Raw genomic sequence first — 25,569 nt, forward strand, 5'->3', positions numbered from 1 at the left:
AGACAATCTTCTCTCACCTCATTAAAAAGTGGGAGAGGAAATGGGAAAAGGAAAAGAATAATAAGGGAAGGGTACAAGAAAGGGGAAGGGATTCAGAGGGAGGGAGGAGGGATCCTAAAGAGGGAGAGCTGCGTGATACAAGTGGGGCTCATATTTTTTTACTGGGAGAAAAGGGGTAAAGGGGGACAAGAAAAAGAAAAGCATAATTTGGGAATAATAAGATGGCAGGAAATACAGAATTAGTAATTGTAACTGTAAATGTGAATGGGATGAACTCTCCCATAAAGCAGAGGCAGATAGCAGATTGGATCAAAAGTCAGAACCCTACAATATGTTGTTTACAGGAAACACATTTAAAGCGGGGGGATACATACAGTGTAAAGGTAAAAGACTGCAGCAGAATCTATTATGCTTCAGGTAAAGTCAAAAAAGCAGGGGTAGCCATCCTTATCTCAGATCAAGCAAAAGCAAAAATTGGTCTAATTAAAAGAGATAAGAAAGGAAACTATATCTTGCTAAAAGGTAGCATAGACAATGAAGCAATATCAATATTAAGCATATATGCACCAAGTGATATAGCATCTAACTTCCTAAAGGAGAAGTTAAGAGAATTGCAAGAAGAAATAGACAGCAAAACTATAATAGTGGGAGATCTCAACCTTGCGCTCTCAGAATTAGATAAATCAAACCACAAAACAAATAAGAAAGAAATTAAAGAGGTCAATAGAATATTAGAAAAATTAGGCATGATATATCTTTGGAGAAAACTGAATGGTGACAGAAAGGAGTATACTTTCTTCTTAGCAGTTCATGGAACCTATATAAAAATTGACCATATATTAGGACATAAAGACCTCAAAATTAAAGGCAGGAAGGCAGAAATAGTAAATGCTTTCTTTTCAGATCACAATGCAATAAAAACTACATTCAACAAAACATTAAGGGTAAATAGACCAAAAAGTAATTGGAAATTAAATAATCTCATCTTAAAGAATGATTGGGTGAAACAGCAAATTATAGATACAATAATTTAACTCAAGATAATGACAACAATGAGACATCATACCAAAATTTGTGGGATGCAGCCAAAGCGGTAATAAGGGGAAATTTTATATCTTTAAAGACTTACTTGAATAAAATAGAGAAAGAGAAGATCAATGAATTGGGATTGCAACTTAAAAAGCTAGAAAAAGACCAAATTAAACACCCCCAATCAAATACTAAACTTGAAATTCTAAAATTAAAAGGAGAAATTAATATTGAAAGTAAAAAAAAACTATTGAATTAATAAAACTAAGTTGATTTTATGAAAAAACTAATAAAATAGATAAACCTTTGGTAAATCTGATTAGAAAAAGGAAAGACGAAAATCAAATTGTTGGTCTTAAAAATGAAAAGGGAGAACTTTCCAGCAATGAAGAGGAAATTAGGGCAATAATAAGAAGTTACTTTGCCCAACTTTATGCCAATAAACTTGATAACCTAAGTGAAATGGATGATTCCTCCAAAAATATAGGCTTCCATTCTCCAATTGATAAATGGTCAAAGGATATGAACAGACAATTCTCAGATGAAGAAATTAAAACTATTTCTAGCCATATGAAAAGATGCTCCAAATCATTATTAATCAGAGAAATGCATATTAAGACAACTCTGAGATACCACTACATACCTGTCAGATTGGCTGGAATGACAGGGAAAGATAACGCGGAATGTTGGAAGGAATGTGGGAAAACAGGGACACTGATACATTGTTGGTGGAATTGTGAACACATCCAGCCATTCTGGAGAGCAATTTGGAACTATTCCCAAAAAGTTATCAAACTGTCCATACCCTTTGATCCAGCAGTGTTTCTACTGGGCTTATATTCCAAAGAGATACTAAAGAAGGGAAAGGGACCTGTATGTGCCAGAATGTTTGTGGCAGCCCTATTTGTAATGGCTAGAAACTGGAAAATGAATGGATGCCCATCAACTGGAGAATGGTTGGGTAAATTGTGGTATATGAATGTTACGGAATATTATTGTTCTGTAAGAAATGACCAGCACAATGAATACAGAGACGATTGGCGAGACTTACATGGACTGATGCTGAGTGAAATGAGCAGAACCAGGAGATCATTATATACCTCAACAACGATACTGTATGAGGATGTATTCTGATGGAAGGGGATTTCTTCAACAAAGAGAAGATCTAACTCAGTTTCAATTGATCAAGGATGGACAGAAGCAGCTACACCCAAAGAAAGAACACTGGGAAATGAATGTAAACTGCTTGCATTTTTGTTTTTCCTCCCGGGTTATTTATACCTTCTGAATCCAATTCTCCCTGAGCAACAAGAGAACTGTACGGTTCTGCACACATATATTGTATCTAAGATATACTGTAACCTCTTTAACATGTATAGGACTGCTTGCCATCTTGGGGAGGGGGTGAAGGGAGGGAGGGGAAAAATCGGAACAGAAGTGAGTGCAAGGGATAATGTTGTAAAAAATTACCCTGGCATGGGGTAAATAAAACATTATTAAAAAATTTTTTAAAATTTTTAAAATTAAAAAGTTTAAAAAATATAGGCTTCTCAGATTAACAGAGGATAAAGTAAATTGCTTAAATAGTCTCATTTCAGAAAAAGAAGTAGAACAAGCTATTAATCAACTCCCTAAAAAAAATCCCCAGGACCAGATGGATTTACATGTGAATTCTACCAAACATTTAAAGAACAATTAGCCCCAATGCTATATAAACTACTTGGAAAAAATAGAGAATGAAGGAGTCTGACCAAATTCCTTTTATGACACAGACATGGTACTGATACCTAAACCAGGTAGGTTGAAAACAGAGAAAGAACATTATAGACTAATCTCCCTAATGAATATTGATGCTAAAATCTTTAACAAGATATTAGCAAAAAGACTACAGAAAATCATCCTCAGGATAATATACCAAGATCTAGTGTTGGACAAACCCAAAGACTCCAGCTTTTGGGATAAGAACTCACTGTTTGACAAAAATTGCTGGGGAAACTGGAAATTAGTAGAGCAGAAACTAAGCATTGATCCATACTTAATACCGTACACCAAGATAAGGTCAAAATGGGTTCATGATCTAGGAATAAAGAATGAGATTATAAATAAATTGGAAGAGCATAGGATAGTTTACCTCTCAGACCTGTGGAAGAGGCAGGAATTTATGACCAAAGAAGAACTAAAGATCATTATTGATCACAAAATAGAAAATTTTGATTATATCAAATTGAAAACTTTTTGTACAAACAAAACTAATGCAGACAAGAAGGGAAGCAATAAACTGGGAAACATTTTTACAGTCAAAGGTTCTGATAAAGACCTCATTTCCAAAATATCTAGAGAATTGTCTCTAACTTATAAGAAATCAAGCCATTCTCCAATTGATAAATGGTCAAAGGATATGAACAAACAATTCTCAGATGAAGAAATTGAAACTATTTCTAGCCATTTGAGAAGATGCTCCAAGTCATTATTAATCAGAGAAATGCAAATTAAGACAACTCTGAGATACCACTACACACCTATCAGATTGGCTAGAATGACAGGGAAGGACAATGCGGAATATTGGAGGGGATTGTGGGATAAATCTTACAATGTTGGTGGGACACTGATACATTGTTGGTGGAATTGTGAATACATCCAGCCATTCTGGAGAGTGATTTGGAGCTATGTTCAAAAAGTTATCAAACTGTGCATATCCTTTGATCCAGGAGTGTTACTACTGGGCTTATATCCCAAAGAGATTTTAAAGAAGGGAAAGGGACCTGTATGTGCACAAATGTTTGTGGCAGCCCTCTTTGTAATCGCCAGAAACTGGAAACTGAATGGATGCCCATCAATTGGAGAATGGTTGAGTAAATTGTGGTATATGAATATTATGGAATATTATTGTTTGGTAAGAAATGACCAGCAGGATGATTTCAGAAAGGCCTGAAGAGACTTGCATGAACTGATGCTGAGTGAAATGAGCAGGACCAGGAGATCATCATATACCTCAACAACAATACTATATGATGATCAATTCTGATGGAGGTGGCCCTTTTCAACAATGAGATGAACCAAATCAGTTCCAGTAGAGCAGTAATGAACTGAACTAGCTACACCCAGGGAAAGAACTCTGGGAGATGACTAAGAACCATTAAATTGAATTCCCAATCCCTGTATTTTTGCCCGCCTGCACTTTTGATTTCCTTCACAGGCTAATTGTGCACTATTTCAAAGTTCGATTCTTTTTGTATAGCAAAATAACTGTTTAGACATGTATACATATATTGTATTTAACTTATACTTCAACATATTTAACATATATTGGTCAACCTGGCATCTGGGGGAAGGAGGGGAAAAAGTTGGAACAAAGGGTCTTGGAATTGTCAATGCTGAAAAATTACCCATGCGTATATCTTGTAAATAAAAAGCTATAATTAAAAAAAATTTTAAAATAAAGATATAAAATCTCTCCTTAAAAAAACAAAAAAAACTTTTTTTTTTTTTTTACTAAGAAGAGAATTTTAAGGGGGATAGATGGTGGTAAGACAAATCCAAAGTATACTATGGTCACAAGACTCAGGATAGCCAGACAACAAGAGAAGAGTTCACTCTGCATTTAATAGAAACAATACAACTTAGCTATGGATCAGAGATGAATTAATATTTTTTTCCTTAAAGTGATACGAAAATTGGATAATGTTAGTGGTTAGCAAATACTTATTTTGCCATAACTGATTATCAGAATCATAAATTTCAGGAAGATAAGGTCATCACTTATTACTTGGTTTATTTTTATTGCTTACAAAGATATTTTAATTTAAAAAATTAACATTGTGTCTGAGTTCTAAATTGCCTTTTCTAAACTTCTCTTTACAGATGATTTTTTCCCATCTGTCACTGTTTTGGTCCGTGGTATGTCTGGAAGACTTGCTTGGGCACAGCAGCTTTCCCTTTTACCAAGAGGGGCAAAAGCAAATCAGAAGGTATCTATCAAAATTCAGAGGAATAGGAGATCACTAAACTAAAAAAAAAAAAAAAAAAGTTTAGAACCCTGTTATGTTTGGCTTGTTTGTTTTGAAAGTTTTATGGAATACTCTTATTAGTACACAAAAGAATTTTTATACCTTATGTGAAATTTATTACCTTTTTGTATTTGATAACAGGCTGTATATGTGATTGCTAAGTATGTAATTTGAGAAGACGCTGTAGTACAGAGGAAAGAACATTGAATTTGGAATTAATGGGCCTGGATTCAAAACCTGCTATTTAACAGCTATGTGATTTTGGGCAAATCACTTTTCCTCTCAAGTTTTTCTTTGTCTTTAATGCTAAGAAGAAGGAGAACAAATATTTATTAAACTCCTGCTTTGTGCTAGGTCATGCAAAGTGCTTTACAAATATTATCTATTCTTACAACAACCATGTGAAGTAGGTGCTGTCATTATCTGCATTTTACAGTTGTAGAAATTAAGGCAGAGAGAGGCTGACTTGTGCAGGACTGGATAGCTAGAAGTCACATTTGAAATCAAGTCTTCCTGGCTCCAAACCCACACTTTATCTGCTGCATCATCATCAGCTACCTCTCATGAGAGAAGGAGCTGAATTAGATCATTTCTAAGATCCTTTGAGCCTATGACTTAATTAAAATTGAAAGAAGTCTAAGTGTTGCTTATCTAAAAAGTTAGTTTAACATGTTGAACTTTCTTTTCCTTTTCAGTAAGAAATTTGTTTTCCATCATATGGGACAGACCAGCACTATTCCCTTAGTGACGTTCAACTCACAGTCTCATCTTATTTCCCACTTTGTTGCAACACTTTTTAAGTCTCTTAATTAGTACCTAAAAGTAAAGGAGCATATCATTAAATGATATCTTTGTTTTCTTAGAGCTAATACAGCTTCTAGAAATGCTCGTGACATTTTAGGTATGGATTGTGTCATCAAAGAATCAATCTTTGTATTACTGATACATGCATTGTTGCTTAATAGCATTCCACCTACCTTTAATATTCTGAAAACTTCCCCAGAGGTCCAGATTTGCCAATAGAAGTTTGCCTGTGTGACATAAGGAGAGTAAGAAATATCTCTGACCCAAAATAACTTGGCAACAGCATGTTGCCAATATTTTCATATTTGAGATTATGGCTTTGGCTTTTATTAAAATACACATATACTTCCAGGATAGAACACTACTGTTGTCAGTAATTGATGTGTTAATTTATTTGTTAAAAACTTTGGACGTCTCAGCACTAAAATTATCTCTAGTGTTAAGCTTGTTTTTTAGGATTCTTCAGCAAAACAAAAGACATATAAAATCAAAGTCTTTTTGATCTTGACAATAATGTTTTGGATAGTTGGACCTAATAAGTATTCTTATTTGATTTCTCCTAGAAAATAAAAGTATTTATTTAACACATTCGTTTAATTTCTGATTCTTAGTTTGCTCATATGTAAAATTTGAATAGTAATATTTTGTATTACTTTTTTCACAGTTTTGCTATGATTCTTATATAATAATGTAATAAGCCTTAGGATGCTACTTTTATTTTTTTTAATTTTCGAACTCTTTGATCAAATTAGATTCAAAAGTCCTGTTGGATTCTATTTTTTAAAAAACCTCCCATGCAAAATAATGGTGGGAGAGACAAAAATACCTTGTCTCCAAAAGCTTCACTTACAGAAGAAAATCCTGTCCTGTTTCCTAATTTTATGCCTCCTTTTCTAGTATCACAGCCATCATTCCTACCTCCAGGATCCAATCTTGTATAAGACCATCTTTCTAGGCTTTATGTTACAAGAAGTAATGGGTAAAGGAAGAAAATAATTAAGGGATAAAAGGTCTTCATTACTTCATTCCTTTCCCAAATGTTTTATTATTATTCTATAGCTCTCTCTTCAAGAGTTTTTTCGGGGGAGGGCAAGACTGGAAGAGGGAGGTAGGTAGTCCCTACTCTCAGGAAATTCACAGTCTAATGAAAGAGCCAACATGCAAATAATTATGTACAAACAAGCTAAATACAGGATAAAGTGAAAATAATTATCATTGTCGATCTGAACTTTCTAGAATTAGGGGAGATCAAGAAAAGTTTCTTACAGAAGGTAGGATCTCAGCATTGCATTATGTATTTATACCTAAGTGCTTAGACCATATAAATTGGCTTTGCTTCATTTTAACAGCTTTTTGTGCCAGAACCTCGTCCACTTCCTAAAAATGATGTTGGAATTAAATATACAGTGAAACATCGACCATTTCCTGAAGAGGTTGACAAAATTCCTTTTGTAAAGGCAGATCTGAGCATTCCTGACTTGCATGAAATCGTAAATGAGGAAGTAAGACACTAGTTCCTAACTATTGTTTATTTCTTGTGCATGTCAGTTTCCTGTAATACTTGTTTAATAGTGTGCTATGCATTGAATTTCACTTACTACTTGAATTTTTTAAATTTAATTTTAATTACAGAAATAAGAATTTTTTTATTTTATATTGAATATAGACCTCATATAATTTTAAATGTATAATATAATGTCTTTGATGCATTTCAGTTAGAAGAGAGACATGAAAAACTTAGGAATGGCATGGCCCAGCAGATCACTTATGAAATATCCATTGAGCAGCAAAGTGAAGAGGAGTGGCGAAAGAAAAGTTTCCCTGACCCAGTTACTGACTGTAAACCCCCACCTCCTGCCCAGGAATTCCAAACTGCACGTCTTTTTCTTTCACACTTTGGGTTTTTGTCATTAGAGGCATTAAAGGTAATTTTGGTACACTTATGTGCTAGTGATCTTGTACGCTTTTGTTACATACTAGAGGTGTGAGGAATTATGGTACACAGATCTAATGCATTATATAAAACCACAATTAATGTTATTTTTTTCTTTATTATCATATGATTTCATTCAAATGTTCTAGGGTGAAGTGGGAAAACTTTTAAGCCATTGGAATTTTTATTACCTGTACATATGATTCATTTTATGTGTGGAAGCCCTGAGGTGACTCATTATATAGGTGCCTTCATGCATTTGTTTTAATACCTGAATTGGAATTTTCATTTCCAGTCTTAAGATGATTTTTTTGCATATATATTCAAATATATTTCTTTGAGTTCCCAATACTTCTGGCTCTCACATACCTCTAATAATGAAAGGGTAAATATTGCTGGGATAATTGAAATTCAGATTTTTTTTAAGTACCATAATAATTATTTTCTGTCCCCACCAACCTCTTTATATAAGTATCAACAACTATTACAAGTAACCTATGCAAGTTGATATTTAAAATATTAGCTTGGTGTTATCAAATTTAAATAGGAAGAGGAACCACAAATCCATTTATAAAGATCCCTGCAGGCCACTTACTGATTTGTTAAAAAAAAAAAAAAAAAATGTGACACCTATGTTTTCTTTCATTTTCATTTTGTTAAATATTTTCCAATTACATTTTAATCTGTTTTGAACCACATTAGGGGTATTGTGGGTCACTTGAGGCCCAAAAACACTTCTATAGACTATACCAAAAATTGTCATCTAGTTTATATTACCCTTATATTTGCCATTGGACACAATGGAATCAAAGCAAGTTGTTGTTTTTTCAATTACTAAATTGTTTTTGATTCTTTGTGACCTCATGAACCATAGCACATCAAGCCTTTCTATTCTCCACTCTCTCCTGAAGTCTGTCTAAACTCATGTTCATTGTTTTCATGCCACTATCTCATTCTCTATTATCTCCTCCTTCTTTTGCCTTCAGTCTTTCCCAACATCAGGGTCTTTTTCAGTGAGTTCTTTCTTTTCGTTATATGGCCAAAGCATTTAAGCTTCAGCTGCAGCATTTGTCCTTCCACTGAGTAGCCTAAATTAATTTAAATATTGACTGATTTGATCTTACTGTCTGAGAAACTCTCAAAATCATCTCTAGCAACACAATTCAAGAGTATTGATCCTGGGGAGCTCAGCTTTCTTTATAGTCCAACTGTCACATTACTACTGGAAAAATTATAGTTTTGATTATATAGACTTTTGGCAGCAGAGCTACAGTGTATCTTTTTGATAATCTCTTCTTTTTGGTATTCTGTCTGTGTTTGCTATAGCTTCCCTTCCGAGGAACAAGTGTCTTTTTAATTTCATGGCTACAGTCACCATCTGCAGTGATCTTTGAGCTCAAGAAAGTAAAATCTCCCTCTTTTTGCCATAAAGTAATGGGACTATTTGTCTTATCTTGGGTTTTTTGTTTTTGTTTTTTTTTAATGTTCAGCTTCAAGCTAGTCTTTACATTATTCTCTTTCACCTTCATCTTGAAGCTTCTTAATTCTTCACTTTTTGCCATCAGTATGGTATTATCTGCATGTGTAAGAGTCTTGATATTCTTCTGGCAACCATAATTTTGGCTTTTGATTCGTCTATTTTGCATGATGTACTGTGAATATGAGTTAAGTAAGGGGCAATATACATACAGCTTTGTTTCACTCTTTTTTCAATCTTAAACCAGTCACTTGTTCTATTTTCAGTTTTAACTGTTGCTTGTTGGTCTACATACAGGTCCCTCAGGAGACAGGTAAGATGACCTGGTATTCTCATTTCTGGGGACTTACCACATTTTCTTATAATCCACACTGGCTTTAGTGGAGTTAATGAAACAGAAGTAGATGTTTTCTTTAACCCCCTTGCTTTCTCCATAATCCACCAAATGTTGGTAATTTTGTCTCTAGTTCCTCTGCCTCTTTGAAAACTAGTGTACTCTTCTGCTAATTATTGACTCATTTCTTGTTGAAGCCTAAATCGTAAAATATTTCTGGCATGTGAAATTGTTTGATAATTTGAACATTCTTTGGTAGTGCCCTTTTTTAAGATTAAAGCATAAATTGATCTTTTCCAATGCAGTGGCCTTTGTTGTGTTTTCCAAATTTGCTGATAAATTAAGTGTAGTACTTTAATAACATCATCTTTTAGAATTTTAAATAGCTCACCTGAAATTCTGTCATCTCCACTAGCTTTATTCTTAAGGTGCACTTGACATCATTCTTCAGGATCTATAGTTTTAGATCAGTAATCACACTATTGTGGCTCTCAGTGATGATAACATCCGTCAGTTCTTTTGTACATGCTTGCCACCTCTGTTAAGGCCTTAGCATTTTTGTCTTTTATCATGTCTGTTTATGCTTGAAATGTTCTCTTGATATCTCTGACTTTCTTAAAGAGATCTCTTTTCTTGTTTTCCTCTATGGGACTTATTTGACATCTTAGTAGGTCATCAGTCTATGTACCCTTTCCATTCTTGTCTTATCTGTGCGAGGCCTGCCTTCTGTTCTTTTAATGTCTTGGGCATATCTATATACCCCTCAAGCTGCCTGTCTCATTTTTCTTTGTTGTTGACCAGCTCGTTTCCTTTAGTGCTCATATATGTCTACAATGATACCTTTTATCCAATTGGTAACCTGAATGTTATCACTAGTAATATCATGTAACCCATCCGTTATGTCCACCATACATGATTGTTGCATTACCCTTAGTGGTGCTTATAATTTTGATCTTTCTACAAATATGATGTTCTATGATTTTTAATGTGGTGGCATTATGGAAATATTGGTATTAAAGAGATGTACTTTTGCTGTGCTGAAGAGATTAGCATCATTAGAAGCAGTCCCAATTTCCAAATTCACACTATCCATACCTCTATCATTGACTCAGTCCTAGGCTCATTTTATTTAACACTGTTCAGCTGGTTGCAAATCATAGTTTGGGCAGTTTATATTTTTTTGTCTGCTTTATGTAGTTTATGTAGATTACCTTTGTGTGTCTGTGAATTTCACAGTGTTCCAGGGATCAGTTGGGGAGTTAGGTGCTACAGTGGATAGAGTGCCAGACCTTGGAATCAAGAAACTCATCTTCCTGAATTCAAATTTGGCCTCAGACACTTCCTAGCTTGTGATTCTGGGCAAATCACTTCACCATGTTCGCTTCAGTTTCCTCATCTATAAAGTGAGGTGGAGAAAGAAATGACAAACCCTTCCAGTATCTTTGTCAAGAAAACCCTTAATGGAGTTAGAAAGAGTCAGATGTTACTGAAACGCTTAACCAACAGGGATCAGTGTGATTTGTGTGTTGTCATATTTGAATTGATGATTTGGAGAATAATGATCCACAGAGGATCCATTTTATGGACTCTTTTATCATTTATATTCCATGATGCTAGGGGAAGAACAGGGAAAGTAATAAGCATTTATTACATGCCCACACTGTGCCACGCACTTCACAAGTGTTATCTCATTTGATCTTAGCAAGCTGTGGATTCTTACTAAACTTTGAAGATCTCTACTCATTTGAAATCCAGAAAAAATTCATATTTTATACCTCCTTGGAACATTAAAAAGGGTATAGAGCTAGTCCAAAACATTGGTTCATTGAGAAGTATTCTCTTCATTTCCACTTATTCTGAAATAGGTAAGAAAGGGGTATTGTTGATGTTGTAGAATTGTCTCCTTTTATCTTTCTTCTTGTTGAATAGCTATTCTAATAGATCAGTTTCAGCAGCTCCATTAATATTCTGATACCACAAGGGAGACATAATACCTTACAATGAGAGCGTGTCATTTTGTCAAACTTAAAGACCACATTATATGTGACCTATGCTATCATACTGAATTGATGTATTTTTGTTGATTTTATAGAACTACTTTTTTTTTTCTCTTTCAGATTCTTAATAGGGGTACTTGATAGGTAGGAAGTCAGGGAGTATTGTATATGGAAAAGAAAGTATTGTGAAAACAAAGATAACCAGAATAAGTTTGTTGTACTGTTTTTTAAAGATGAATTCTGGCTAATGTACAGCAAAGAGATGATTGTTTACTGTTTCTCTTCAACCTGGAAAGTCAGGTGATGGGGCAGCTTGGTGGCGCAGTTGATGGAGCACTGGAGTCAGGAGGATCTGAGTTCAAATTCAGCTTCAGACACTTGACACTAACTAGCTGTGTGATCCTGGGCTGTTCACTTAATTCCAACTGCCTTGCTAAAAAAAGAAAGTCAGTCAGGTTGTGTAAAGGAAACAGTACTGGATTGTAGCCCAAAGACCAAGCTTCCAATCCAACATTGCCTGTGTGACCATGGGTAAATCTACCTATCCTCTCTTAAGTCTCTGTGCAGTGTATTCATTTTGCCTCAGGCAGTTAATAGTTGTTTGATTCTGAGAAAATTACTTAATGTTTTTTCCCCCTTTGGTGAGGTAAGGTGAGGTAATTGAGTTAAGTAACTCGCCCAAAATCACACAGCTAGTGTCAAGTGTCTGAGACTGAATTTGAACTTGGGTCCTCTTGACTCCAGGGCCAGTGTTCTATCCATTGTGCCACCTTGCTGCCCCAAGTCACTTTGTCTTAGTTTCTTGATTTGTAAAGATGAAGAATGGCATAACACATAATAATAAAATGATGGCAACTGACTCTGAGAGTTGTGTGGCTAAAGTGAAATATTTCAGAAGCACTTTTCAAATCTTAAAGTTCTATGTAAATACTAGCTGTTGTTATTATCTTTTAATAGAACTCTTTTTTAGTTTGTTGTCTTCAAACTGATAAAAGGAAATTTATTCTAAAATATGTTATTCTAATTTCTTAAATGTTAATAGAAATTGAAAATAATTTGTTTTATTCTGTTTGTTTTTGGATGAAAAGGAACCTGCAAATAGTCGTCTACCTCCTCACCTTATTGCACTTGACTCAACAATATCTGGATTTTTTGATGACATTGGCTATCTGGATCTTTTACCATGTCGCCCTTTTGATACAGTTTTTATTTTCTATATGAAAGCATATCAGAAGACAAGTCAAGAGGTAAGTTTTCTGGATATGTTACAACATTTTTTCCATATCGATCCTTGAAAATTTATTTGTGAAATCTTATTGCCAAATACTTAATTTATTAAGAAAATACAGACTATAAAGCTTTTAAGTCTTAAACTCTAGTATTCGTTTTTTCTTCTTGTCTTATGAAATTTGTGTGTTAAAAACTGGGTTATTTACAGTAAATATGAATAAGCTTTTTTTCAAATTCAGAAATTTTTCAAAGCATCTACCAGTCACTGTACTAGGTGTGCTAGGAATTCAAATCCAAAAATGAAATAGTCCCTGCTATCAATGAGCTTACATTCTAAAATAGGCATTTGATTTTTTTCTATTTAGAAAATGAAATACTTTGAACATGGATAAGGGCTTCATAAATGTTAGATTTCACTTCTGTACAATAGTTTTAATGAGTTTTTTTTTTTAAGTAAGTAGGTTTGTTTACTGTCATTCTTTCACTTAAAATAAATTAAAATTTAAAATACAACTAAAATAGCTTTCACAAAAATACTTAAATAAATTGTCTATTCTTGTGTATTTTATTATAGTGCCATAGCATCAATAGGAAGAATTCAACTACAAGACCCTAGTAGTGAGATTTTTTTACACTTTATAATTGTTGACATTCAATTGCAAATATTTAGTAAGCTGTTAATTTTGTGCAAAGCATGAGGGCTACATAATGTATATAGATAAGCAAATATAACATCAACAGATGAAGGAATCAGTTTCTGGGCTTGGAAGTTAGGTATTCCAAGACAAAGAGGTGAGGAAGAAATGTATTGGAAATTTGGGAGGCATTGCTTATCATCCTTTCTGTCCTGATTCTGACTGCATAATTAGTGTAAAAAATAAAATATTATATTGTTCTTTAAAAGTTTTGAAGTGGAACTAATTAAGAATTAACATCAGTAAAATTAAAATTTTATTGATAAATAAAAAAACATGATTCCTTGAAGCATAGCCTTCCTTACTTGTTTAGCATTGACAAACATCCTTCTAATTAATATAGTAGTATAAAGACTAGACTGTGTGAAAAGAATGTTTTAATAAGAATAATGGATTGGAACAGGGTTAATAGAAGATAGAATAAGTGTCCTAGTTCTATCACTTGCTATGTATTTGCTTTTAAGTCCTTTAATATCTAGGAACTTTAGCTTCCTCAACCTTTAAAATTAAAGGAGTTATACTAAATGATCTGAAATATCTTAAGACTAAAATTCTGCAGCATTTCTTCTTGCATCTTAGAAACCACGAAATTCAGATGCCTACATATATATCAGAAAGAAAATCACAAGAACTATGAACTAGAGCTCAAGGAACATGAAGAGACAACTTATGACAGAAGAAATAGAAACTGTTGACAAGATTCTCAAATTCTGTAGTCAAGATCAATGAATTAGGCATGCAACTAAATAAACTTGAAAAAGAACAAATGTAAAATTCCTATTTGAGCACCAGCAATCCTGAAAATCGAATCAAAGGTGAAATTAATAAGAATTAAAGTAAAAAAACAAAAAACAACTTGTTGAGCTAATAAATCTAAGAGCTGGTTTTATGAAAAAACCAATAAGATAGATAAGCCATTAGTTAATTTAATTAAAAAGAAAGAAAATTAAGAAATGAAAAGGGTGAAATCACCACCAACAAAGAAGTCATTAGGAAATACTTTTCCCAATTATATGCCAATAAATTTGACAGTCTGAACAAAATCAGTGAATATTTACAAAAATATAAATTACCTAGATTAACAGATCCGGAAATAGCCTAAATAACCCTATTTTAGAAAAAGAAATTGAACAGTTAACAAACTTCCTAGGAAAAATCCCCAGGATCATGGTTCACGATTGAATTCTACCAAACATTTAAAGAACAATTAATTCAAATGTTATAAGCAGCAGAAAAATGAAAATACAGACAATGACTAAAATAGCAAAAAAGCAGCAACAACAAAAATTGAAAAAAAAATTGGTAATAAACACCATTGTTGGTGAAACTGAGAAAACAAGTTCTCTACTATGTTGTTGATGGGATTTTGAATTATAATGCAAACATTTGGAAACCAGGATGGCAGAGGTCTTCAAGATCACATGCCATATGAATATTAGTTGGAAAAACTGAGCATATTTCCCCTGTAGAATCTTTGAGAGAGGGAATTGATGGCTGTTTTCAAATACCTGAATAGCTGTCAATAAGGAAGGTATTAAAAGTTATTTTTCCCAGAGGGAAAAATTATGAATTATGGGTAGACATTTCAAGATGAAATTGAAGTAAAACTTTTATAACAAATATGAAATGGGCTATCTTAGGAGGTAGTAGATTATACCCTTTTAAGCAAAATTTGTTGGGTGCATTGGAGAGGAAAATCTTGGTCAGATATAAGTTGGGCTTCATGGTCTTTGAGGTGTTTTCCAGTTTGGTTCTGGTGATTCTGAAAGAGAATGTTTTTGTCTTTCCCTCCAAAATGACCCAAAGCATTGCCATCTTTTGGCTTTTTCCTCCTTCCTTTTGTTTTTGTTTCTTAAAAAGAAAAAATTAGTTAGGAAATAATGCTGTTGGGACCAAATATGTCCAACTTTTTCATTTCATGTAAAGGGAGACATAATTTTGAATGTGGACAATTTGGAAATTTGTCTTAATTATACATACAAGGGATTTTTGTATTTTTTCCTTGATATAGGGGGAAAGGATGGTGAGAGAGAAAAGCAAGTGCTTGCTAATTGGAAGGGAAAAAAAAAAAACTTACATTAGTGTTGCTCATGATTTACATGGTATAAATATTGTGGAAAAGGGTTTCCAAAATGAGAATATAATGCTACTTCACAATTGTTCTTCTCTTTGAACTAAGGAAGGTTATTTAGGACCATTTTACTAAAACTTGGTTATTCCCTAGCACTAACTTTAAATTACCAAACACTTTTAAAAAGTAATTTTTCAATTAAATGACACATTTAAAAAGTCAATTGTTTTTTATTTTTAAATTCAACTCTATTTAATTGGCTTTTTCCATTATTATTTCTGTGTTTCAGATTTTGAAGAATGCCGAGTCTTCCAAAAATGTTCAGCCACATTTCTTAGAATTTTTGTTGTCTCTTGGCTGGTCAGTGGATATAGGCAAGCACCCTGGGTGGACTGGACATGTTTCTACAAGCTGGTCTATTAACACTTACAGTGATGCTGATGTACCTGAGCAAGGTAAAACATTATTCGACTAAAAAAATTGAGATATTTGAGGCAAATTGCTTTTTAAAATTAAAACTTAAAAACTATAAATAATATATCTTTTATCTAACTTCTATTAGGAGAATTACATAAATATTTTAATTTAGTTTACTTAATTTTCAAGATCTTGAAGAAAATGGAACTAACAACAGACTTATCATCCTACTGTTGAAGGAAAGATTCTACTGAATAGGGGCTAATTACCACATGGGAAAGTTTTTACAGAACCTAATAAATTAAGTTTTATTATTTAAAATATGAAAAGAGTGATGGAAAACTCTTTTCAATAATATTTATACTATGTTCTGATACAAAACCCAGTAAGGGATAGAGACTGCCCTTTTTCCTCTATACAGTGTTGACAGTCTATTTTAGGGACTGTATAAAATGTTATGAAGCTAGATGGTTGGCATTCTACTGAACACAAGTTCATACTCCTTATAACAGTGACACTTGGTTTTTTGTTCCTAGAGGAAATAGGTCTGTGTGAAGATATTGGAGCAAGTATTTTCAATGGACAGAAAAAGGTGTTGTATTATGCTGATGCCCTTACAGAAATGGCTTTTGTTGTTCCTTCACCCGTGGAATCTTTAAGTAAGAATATTTTCTGCATTTTCCTGCCTCTGGTGCATTGCTGTATAGCATCCAAAACAGTTGTTTTCCCTCTTCATTTCTATCTACTCAAACTAAATATATATTTTTATATTTTATAACTGCTTATGATATATGATGAATATATTTTATAACTGCTTATGATTGGCCCTGTTGCTGATTTTACTTGATCCAAGGTAGTCTTTTTACATATTTTTCACATAGATTCTTCAAGTTAATAGAGAACTCAAGAAGATTTATGTTTTAATCCCATGTCTTTGGATATGGAAAAACCTAGGCCATTTAGGAAAGATGTTTTCTACATTGCCTTAATGATTTCTAGGAATAGAAACTCCATTCCCACTTTTGTGGGTTTAGCTAACATCCCCATCTTTATAAAAGTCACTCCCATTTCCTCAGATTGATTCTTAGAAAAGATGCTGAATTCTTCAGCTGTGTCCTCAGCGCTTTTACCAGCCTCTAGTCTGTTTTTCACAGATCATACTCCCTCTCCCAGTGCTCTGTCTCTTCTTAGCCCCTTTATTTCCTGGCTTTCATCAAGACTCATCTCAAATCCGCCTTGTGCAGAAGCTTTTCCCTTTCCCTATCTGAAATTAATTCCCATCTATTCTGTACATATTTAAATGTTGTCTCCCTGCCTTCGAATGTGAGCTTTTTGAAGACAGGGACTGAATTTTCCCTTTTTTTGTGTTTTTATTGCTTAACATAGCAGTTGCCACTTAATTAAAGCTTAATAAATACTTATTGACTAGCTAATCTTATGACTCATCCTCAAGCTTTTTCTTTTCCAGCTTAGTGTATTATTGATCTCTTCTGTACCACTTTTTCCCTCTATACTATTAGAGTAATATAGTAGAAAGATCACTGGATTTAGATCCAAGGACTTGGGTTGAAATCTTGATTTTGCTACTTTTTTGTTAATAAGTAAGCAGAAATTAGAATATTAGACTTGCAGGGACAGAAGTGAAACAAATATAAGACAATTATTCTAAGGAAACTTTAGTTCTGTTTTCTACCCAGATCGGTCAGTCTACAGGCATTTATTAAGCACTTAACTGTGTGCCAGGCATCATTAGTACATAGTGCAAGGGATAAATAGAAAAGTAAAAAACAGTACCTTCTTTGAAGGGAGTCACAATCTAATAGGGGAGACAACATGCAAATAGCTTTAATCTAAGCTATTTTTCTACCATGCTAGGACTAGAACCACTTCAGCTTAGCCAAGTTTATAGAAATAGGCAAGTAGGTATTTACTTGGCAAGCATGGTAGTTGTAACTGTGTATATTGGCTCATTAATCTCCAAGAATGTTATAACTACTTTTCGTCACTTCTTTCAAGATCTGTCTCAAGGCATATCTCCTTCAGGAGTCTTCCCTAAAATCTCTTGCCCAAAAGAGTTTTGTCTTTTCTTGACTTCTTGAATCATGTAATGTCTATTCCACAAATCAGAGCTACTTGATTCAGTTATGATACATTACAGCACCTCTGACATCCAACCCCTTCTGTCTGCTCACACGGTCACCACCCTTATTCAGTCACTCATCATCATTGGCCTGGACTATGCAGTAGCCTCCTAATGGGCTCCCTTGTGCCAAGTCTCTCTCAACCCTAATTTATCCTCCACCCAACTAGCACAGAGATTTCTCTGAGTTGAAAATCAGATAATGTCATTCCCCTAGCCAGTAAACTCCAGTGGCTCTTTGTTACTCTAGAATCAAATATAAAGTCTTCTTTGGCATTTAAAGACATATTACCTACCATTAACTATCTTTCCAGCCTTATTACACATTACTTCTTTTCCCACATAGTATATATAGTCCGGCTTTTTGGCTTTCTTACTATTCTTTAATAAGTGACATTCCACTTTCCTTATTTGTACTGACTGAACTCCATCCCTTCCTTACCTCTAATTTTTAGAATTCCTACTGTTCTTCCAAGTTCAGATACTACCTTTTACATGAAGCCTTTTCTAATCCTCTAGCTTATAGAAGTACCTCTCCTACCTCTTGTGTCCAGTATCTCTCTTATGTGTATCTGTATACATATTATGTACACATGTATTTGTGTACATTTATGTAACATACTAGTCTCACCCAACTAGGTTGCATGTTCTTTGAGTATAAATACCTGGGTTTTTTGGCTTCATTTCCTAGTGTCTAGCTGAGTTCCTGGAACTTAGGTAGGTACTTAATAAATGCTTGTAGATGGATAGTAAGCTTTTATTGGGCATCAAGTATTGCATTAAATGCTGAGAATATAAAGAAAAGCAAAAGACATTTCCCTTCCCTCAGGGAGCTTATGGTGTAATGGTGGGAACAACATGTAAACAGTTACATGAGTTCATATAATACAAGATAAATTGAAAATAGTCAACTCAAAGAAGTACTAGATAAGGGAATCAGGAAAGACTTCTTGTGGAAGATGATATTTTTTCACCAGGAAGGCCAGGGGCAAAGTTGAGAAAGGAAAGCATTTCCAGCTAGGCATGGGAGACAGCCAATAAAAATATCCAAAATTGGAAAATGGTGGATCTTGTTTGAGAGGAACAAGACAGCAAAAGGAATGTAGAGGGGGAGGTAACATGAGGTGTAAGAAAGGTACAGTCCAGGCTTTGAATGCCAGAAGATTTTATATTTGATCCTAGAAGTGATAGGGAACCACTGAAGTTTATAAAGGGAAGAGAAGAGTGACATGGCCAGAACTGCATTTCTAGAATCTAATCACTCTTGGAGGACTCATGGGAGTGAGAAGTGACTCAAGGCAGGGAGACCCACAGCTAGCCATTGCAGCTGTCTGGTCTCAAGGTGATGAGGGCAGTGAAAGAGGAGAGAAGGTCAGGTCTATACAGGTCTTGACAGTAGATTAGATATTGGGGAGGGGAATGTGAAGATTTGAGGATGACTCCCAGGTTTCTGAAGTATCTGGAAGGATGTAGTACCCTTGACTACAATCAGGAGATTAGAGAGAAAAGTGGAGGGGAGTTGGCAAAGGCAAAGTGGTTGAGTTTTGGATGCATTGAACTTATAAGATGTCTATAAAGACACATAGTTCACAATTTCTAGTAGGTATCTAGAGACAGGAGACTGGATATCAAGAGAGATTAAGCCCAGGAAGGGTAGATTTGAGAATCATCAGCATAGTTAATTGACTCCAGAGCTGATGAGATGGTCAAGTCCAAAAATATAGGGGGAGAAGGGAAGAGGTAAAAACAGTGGATTTGGAATCAGAAGCCTTGGGTTCAAAAATCTACCTTTGCCTCTTAACTAGCTAGGGTACCTCTGGGAAAATTATCAAAACTCTGCCTTCTTTTTCTCATCTTAAAATAGGGGTGTTCTAAAGAATGTGGCTCCTTGAAAGCAGTGAATGACTTTTGCAATCAGGTGGTGGCCTAAAAAGAATCTTTGTTCTCCGCCATTAGCCCCCCTCTGTTACCTACACCCCTTCTAGAACATAAGCTCCTTGGGAGCAAGAATTGGTTGTGAAATTAGGGCTAGAGATTTATTTCCTATAATTTTGTAATATCCAATTAATGGGGAATCAGGGGAGGGGCTTGTGCTTCAGGAGAGGAAATAAAATGCTGCCTTTGGAGTTTCAAAGGTATGTCTACTCATTTAGCACCCATTCTTGCAAGAACATAAAATAAATCTTTCCTGCATTCAAAAAAAAAAACAAAAAACACAGGAATATCTCCTTGGCCCTTCTTCATAGTCCTTGCTGTGTGGGAGCAAATGAGAAGTTGTAGAAAGGATTTTATAAAGCTTAAACCATTGTCATAATTATTTGATTCTTTCTGTCTTATCTCTAATTATTTCGTAGCTTGATCTCATTGTCCCATTAGATTGTACATTGAGAACAAAATGACAAGAATTAAACCAAATGACTACAACATTTCTTCCAGCTCTAAAATTCTGGGTCACTTTTGTGTTCCCCTGCACAGTTACCTGGCATACTAGAGCTACTCATTAAATGTGAATTAGATTGAATTAACATTCATATATAGTGTTATAATTTTAGCCAGAGTATTTCTGAACATGTATGACATTTTATTGTCGTCAAAATATTAAAGTAAGAAACAAGATTTTGTATTTTCTAAACTTCCTTTGCCACTTCTTAGAGGCATTATACCCATTTAAAATATTTACCAAAAATCATGACTGAATCAAAACATTTTCAAACATTGTCTTGGGAGGCTCAGTTAATACAGTCATTGACATAAATAATTTTTAACTCTTTTGGTTTGGGAAATTAGTAGATTTATCATTATTATTATTCTTATACTCCACAGCTGATTCAGTAGAAAGCAATATTTCAGACCAAGAAAGTGATTCAAATATGGATCTTCTGCCTGGAATACTAAAACAGCCATCACTTACACTTGAACTTTTCCCTAATCATACAGACAATCTTAATTCTTCACAGAAGGTAAGGCAGTGTGTTGATATGTTTTCAAACACTTTTTAGGTTTGTTGATTTATAACAATTGTAGATTTATAATTAATGTCTTGGCACTGTCCATTTTATCAAATCTCTCCTGCTTCCCTCTCTAAAGTCTGCAACATGTTTTTCTTCATGGTTTACAGCATTAAGTAGTGCCTTATACATAAGAGATAATCATATATTTGCTTATCAGTAGATTCAACCATTTCCCTATTATGTCTTGATTTGGAGCTTGGGATTTGCCAAGATTCTTCTCAAACCTCAAGATATAGGTTTTCTTTCTTTAGTTAGCACTTTATATTAAATCTCACCAATATGTTTATGTATTATTTAGTTTTGGAGTTATTTGTATTTATGTCATTTCTCCCTAATAGACTATACACTCCATGACAGTAGGGACCGTATATCTTAGCTAAACTTTGAATGTATTCTAACTTTCCTGAACAGTCTTCTCCTGCACATAAAAGACTTGATAAAAGTTGACTTGAGTTGATCCTATTAACAAATTGTATTTTACTAGTTCAGGGAATAAACTCGTTTATAATTAATTCATTTTCTTTTCTCTCTCATTTATAGTTAAGTCCTACTTCCCGCCTAAAGAAGTTGCCTCAGGGTCGGACTGTCCCACCTATGGGACCTGAGACAAAAGTGTCTGTTGTCTGGGTTGAACGTTACGATGATATAGGTAAGAGTATTTGATTTTTCTTCATAAAGTCTAAATGTTAAGCTCATAACACCAGTAACAATGACTTCAGGGATTTTTCTATTATATTTTTTTAAAAGCTTCTATTAAAGCATTGCTTCATAATGATATATCCTTGCAGAGCACAAGCTAAGTTAGATCCTGCCAGCCTGTAAGAGGCTCAGAGTAGGATGGCCAATCCTCCAAAAACTAGTGTTGAGAGACTTGGAACAATACACAGAACTGTACTAAAATTATACAAGGAATTGTAATGGAGGGAAGATACGGATTCGTCCTTGAAGTAAGAAGTTTTAAAGGCATAAAAATGTCAAAAGATGGTAAATCATGTTGGAACAATTGTGGGAAAGGCAAGCACACTAATACATTATTGGTGGAACTTGCAAAGTAGTCTCACTTTTCTGGAAAGTGATTTAGAATTATGGCCTTTACCCAGAAATACCCCTCTAACACCTGTATTCCAGGAAAGTCAAAGTTCAAAAAATCTCATAGATATCAAAATGTTTACAAAAACATCTCATGCCAGTTGAGTGTGGAATAATTAAACAAATCATGGTGCATAATTAGTGCCAGCTAAGTAATGTAGAAGCCAGGAGGCTGGTCTTAAGAATAAGGAAGACTTCAGTTCAGCTTCTCTTTAAGATACTTGCCAGTGTCATTTACTCTGTTTCCTCATATGTAAAATGAGGGTAATAATATCTCCTGCACAGAGTTGTTGTGAGCCTCAGATGATGAACTCATAAAACACTTGATCAACTTTATAAAGTGCTTATGTTATGCTAACTATTATTATCATTATTTTTATGGGAATATAATAGGATATGATGTTGCCGTAAGAAAAGATGAGATTGAAGAATTCGGAGAAGTTTGGAAAGACTTTTTATTTGAACTTTGATGCAAAGTGAAGCAAGCAAAACCATGAAAACAATATATATTACATATATAACAGTGCAAAGTGAAAGAAAAGAAATCAAAACTGAATACTATGTAATTAATAATGATCAAAGTTGCCCCTCATGAAGAGATGAGAAAATACCCTTTTTACTCTTCTTTGTAGAAGTGAAAAATTTTAGGGTATCAAATGTTATTTATTTTGACATATTTAATTAATGTATTAGTAAGTTTTATTGAACTTTTTTTCTCTTTATTTTGACATATTTAATTAATGTATTTGTAAGTTTTATTGAACTTTTTTTCTCTTTTTTCTTCATTATAATAAGGGATGACCCTCTGGATAGAAGAGGGCTATATTTGGAAATTAAGGTGAAGGAAGAATTTTTTAAAGTTCATCTTGCTACAATTGATGTTTCAACTAAAACTGTTGCTCTGCAGATAATTTCCTAGTTCTTCTTCAGACCCTCTTAAAAGAAAAGAAAAGAAAAGCATTTTACTGCCTTTAACCCATTGGAACTTTTTAAAAATTAACTGATGCCTTTTGTTTTTACTTCACCTTTGCTTCCAAATATATCCCTACTGCTCCCTTCCATCCCCAGTGAGCCTTCCCTTGAAATAAAGATTAAAAAAGAAACAAACAGTTCAACAAAACCAAGCAACATCCAATATATCTGCAGTATATGGAGAACTGACTGCATACTCTTTGTTCCCCTGCCCCTCCAGGTTCTTCAGGGAAGGGAGGCAGGTTCACTGTCTCAGCTCTTCTCTGGGGCCAAGCTTGATAATTAGCATTACACAGTGTTCAGTTTCACTGTATTCTTTCCATTTACATTGTCCTCAGTCTATATGTTGTTTTCTTGGTTCTACTTACTTCACTCTGTATTGGTTTACATAAGACTTCCCTGAGACTTCTTTTTATGAGGTCTATCTCCTTATGTTAGTTGGGAGGTGAGTCTTGTTAGGCCATCACAAGTAGTAGTTGTGGTAGTCTAAAGGTTTGAGCTGTTTTTCTTTTTTCCTTTTTTTATTTATAGTTGTGGATAATTTCTCCTTACAGTTATATAAACTATTTAAGAGGATAGAAAATGCATGTTTGGGTCAGACTTGTGGGTCCATTGAGCACAGTGCTCTTGTTCAAACTGTGAATAGGAATAGTTTATGGGAGAGTTCAAAAGGTGTTTTTGAGGTCCCCAAAGGTTAGATGATCCCATCAATATCCCTGTTGTGAATAACCTATGTGGAGGCATAAATTAACTAAGTTAGGCCTGTTTTGACCTTGCTTGGAAGAGTCATAAGAAGTTTTATTATTTGTTTTAATTTGGGAGTATTTTGGTGGTATACATTCTACTATTGTCTGTTGTTTAGGGAATTAAATAAAAACATACTGATTTTTATTCACTTTCGAGTAAACAAGAGATGTAGCAAAATCATAATTGTGATCAAATGCTGATTTCTTCTAGAAAACTTTCCCCTTTCTGACCTGATGTCAGAGATCAGCACTGGTGTAGAAATGACTTTAAACAGTAGCACTTCTCTGAGGTAGGTCATGCTCACCTAAGAACCATTCCTTTGCATGCCTTTGCTTCTCTTCAAGTCTCAAATGAACACTTGCTGCATTGCTTTGCAAGGAAAAGTGTTAATTTTGTTGCCCAAATGACAGTCTGGATGTCATATGGGTAAAAGGACATCCTTTTTTTGATGGGGGGGGGAGGTTACTTTTGAAATATGTTTGGTCTAGATCCTCTCACCTCCTATCACTTTGACTCATCTTATTGGGGGGAGGGGAATTAGTTTGCTCTATCAAGAAATGTCATGAACTTCAAATAGTAACATTACCTCATAAAATAGGTATGTTTCTGAAAACATTCATTGTAAATCAAATGTAAATCAGATTGCTTTAAGCTTGGAAGAGCTTACAAAATGAAGAGTCCTTCTGTCCCTCAAGTAACTGCCTCTCATTTATCTTTGTAGTTCACATTTTTTCAGGTTTTCATCAAGTAAGATACTCTTTCATTGAGGTGTCATTTTTCTCATGATAATTTGGGATATATCTGGCCACTCTGATGATCAAAACTCTTTTGTGGGATTTTTCTATATAGAGATGCCGTCCAAGAAATATTGTTAAGTTTGACTTTAGCACTTTCCACTCCACCCTCAAGATAACTCATCATTTCTGGGAAGGGGTGCTTTCCCTGCCAGATTCTTTCTTTTGTGTTTCCCCAACTTGAGGTACCATACAACAGCTGTAGTTGCTTATTGAAATCTAATTATCCATTTGCTCCATTCCCCTAAAGGGCCAGCTTTTGTTTTGTTTTGCTTTACAGTGTTAATGAAAGAACCTTTAAACAAACTTCCTTTATCATATGTCAATCTCCATTCCCAGCTCTCTTTTATCAAAGCCTTTCTAAAGAAAATATCTCAGTTCTTTTTGGCTAGCTGGAAAGAATGGGAAAAAGTGCCATCATACTACCATGGAAGCAAGTTACTGTAAGGCAGTTACTATGATTATGGACAGTTATCAAGTCCGTTCCTTAAGCTTACTGGTAACATGGTTATATTTTATCTAATTTAAGAAGTTTATTTGTTCCCTTTTTCCTTCTTTAAGATCAACTACCCTTGAAAAAGAAGTTCCTATCATTTTCATCCACCCTCTAAAAACTGGATTATTCAGAATAAAAATTCAAGGAGCTACTGGCAAGTTTAACATGGTCATCCCACTGGTGGATGGGATGATTGTCAGCAGGAGAGCACTTGGTAAGTTAGTCTTTAAATATTAAGATTAAGAAGATATGACTGATTTTACCATAGAATTAGTAGTATTTTAAAACTCTGATGGACTTTAAAAATACCAACTCAAACGTTTTCT

The 25,569-nt window shown here is 34.2% G+C and overlaps 1 protein-coding gene across 8 annotated transcripts in view; it reads left to right on the forward strand.

Annotated features, from left to right (window-relative positions):
• Positions 1-25,569, forward strand: part of RALGAPB (Ral GTPase activating protein non-catalytic subunit beta) — a 94,766-nt gene that overhangs the window by 64,469 nt on the left and 4,728 nt on the right. For 7 of the 8 annotated variants that reach the window (XM_031954028.1, XM_031954030.1, XM_031954029.1 and 4 more), the window contains 10 exons: positions 4,891-4,997; positions 7,190-7,342; positions 7,556-7,765; positions 12,670-12,828; positions 15,867-16,032; positions 16,531-16,653; positions 20,958-21,094; positions 21,686-21,794; positions 24,164-24,242; positions 25,309-25,457. In XM_031954028.1, coding sequence (XP_031809888.1) covers positions 4,891-4,997; positions 7,190-7,342; positions 7,556-7,765; positions 12,670-12,828; positions 15,867-16,032; positions 16,531-16,653; positions 20,958-21,094; positions 21,686-21,794; positions 24,164-24,242; positions 25,309-25,457 — 1,392 coding nt within the window. The remainder of the gene's footprint in view (positions 1-4,890; positions 4,998-7,189; positions 7,343-7,555; positions 7,766-12,669; positions 12,829-15,866; positions 16,033-16,530; positions 16,654-20,957; positions 21,095-21,685; positions 21,795-24,163; positions 24,243-25,308; positions 25,458-25,569) is intronic. The other variant, XM_031954036.1, reaches the window with a different exon arrangement.

This window comes from Sarcophilus harrisii, chromosome 2 (assembly GCF_902635505.1).
Source record: "Sarcophilus harrisii chromosome 2, mSarHar1.11, whole genome shotgun sequence".
Lineage (NCBI taxonomy): Eukaryota > Metazoa > Chordata > Mammalia > Dasyuromorphia > Dasyuridae > Sarcophilus > Sarcophilus harrisii.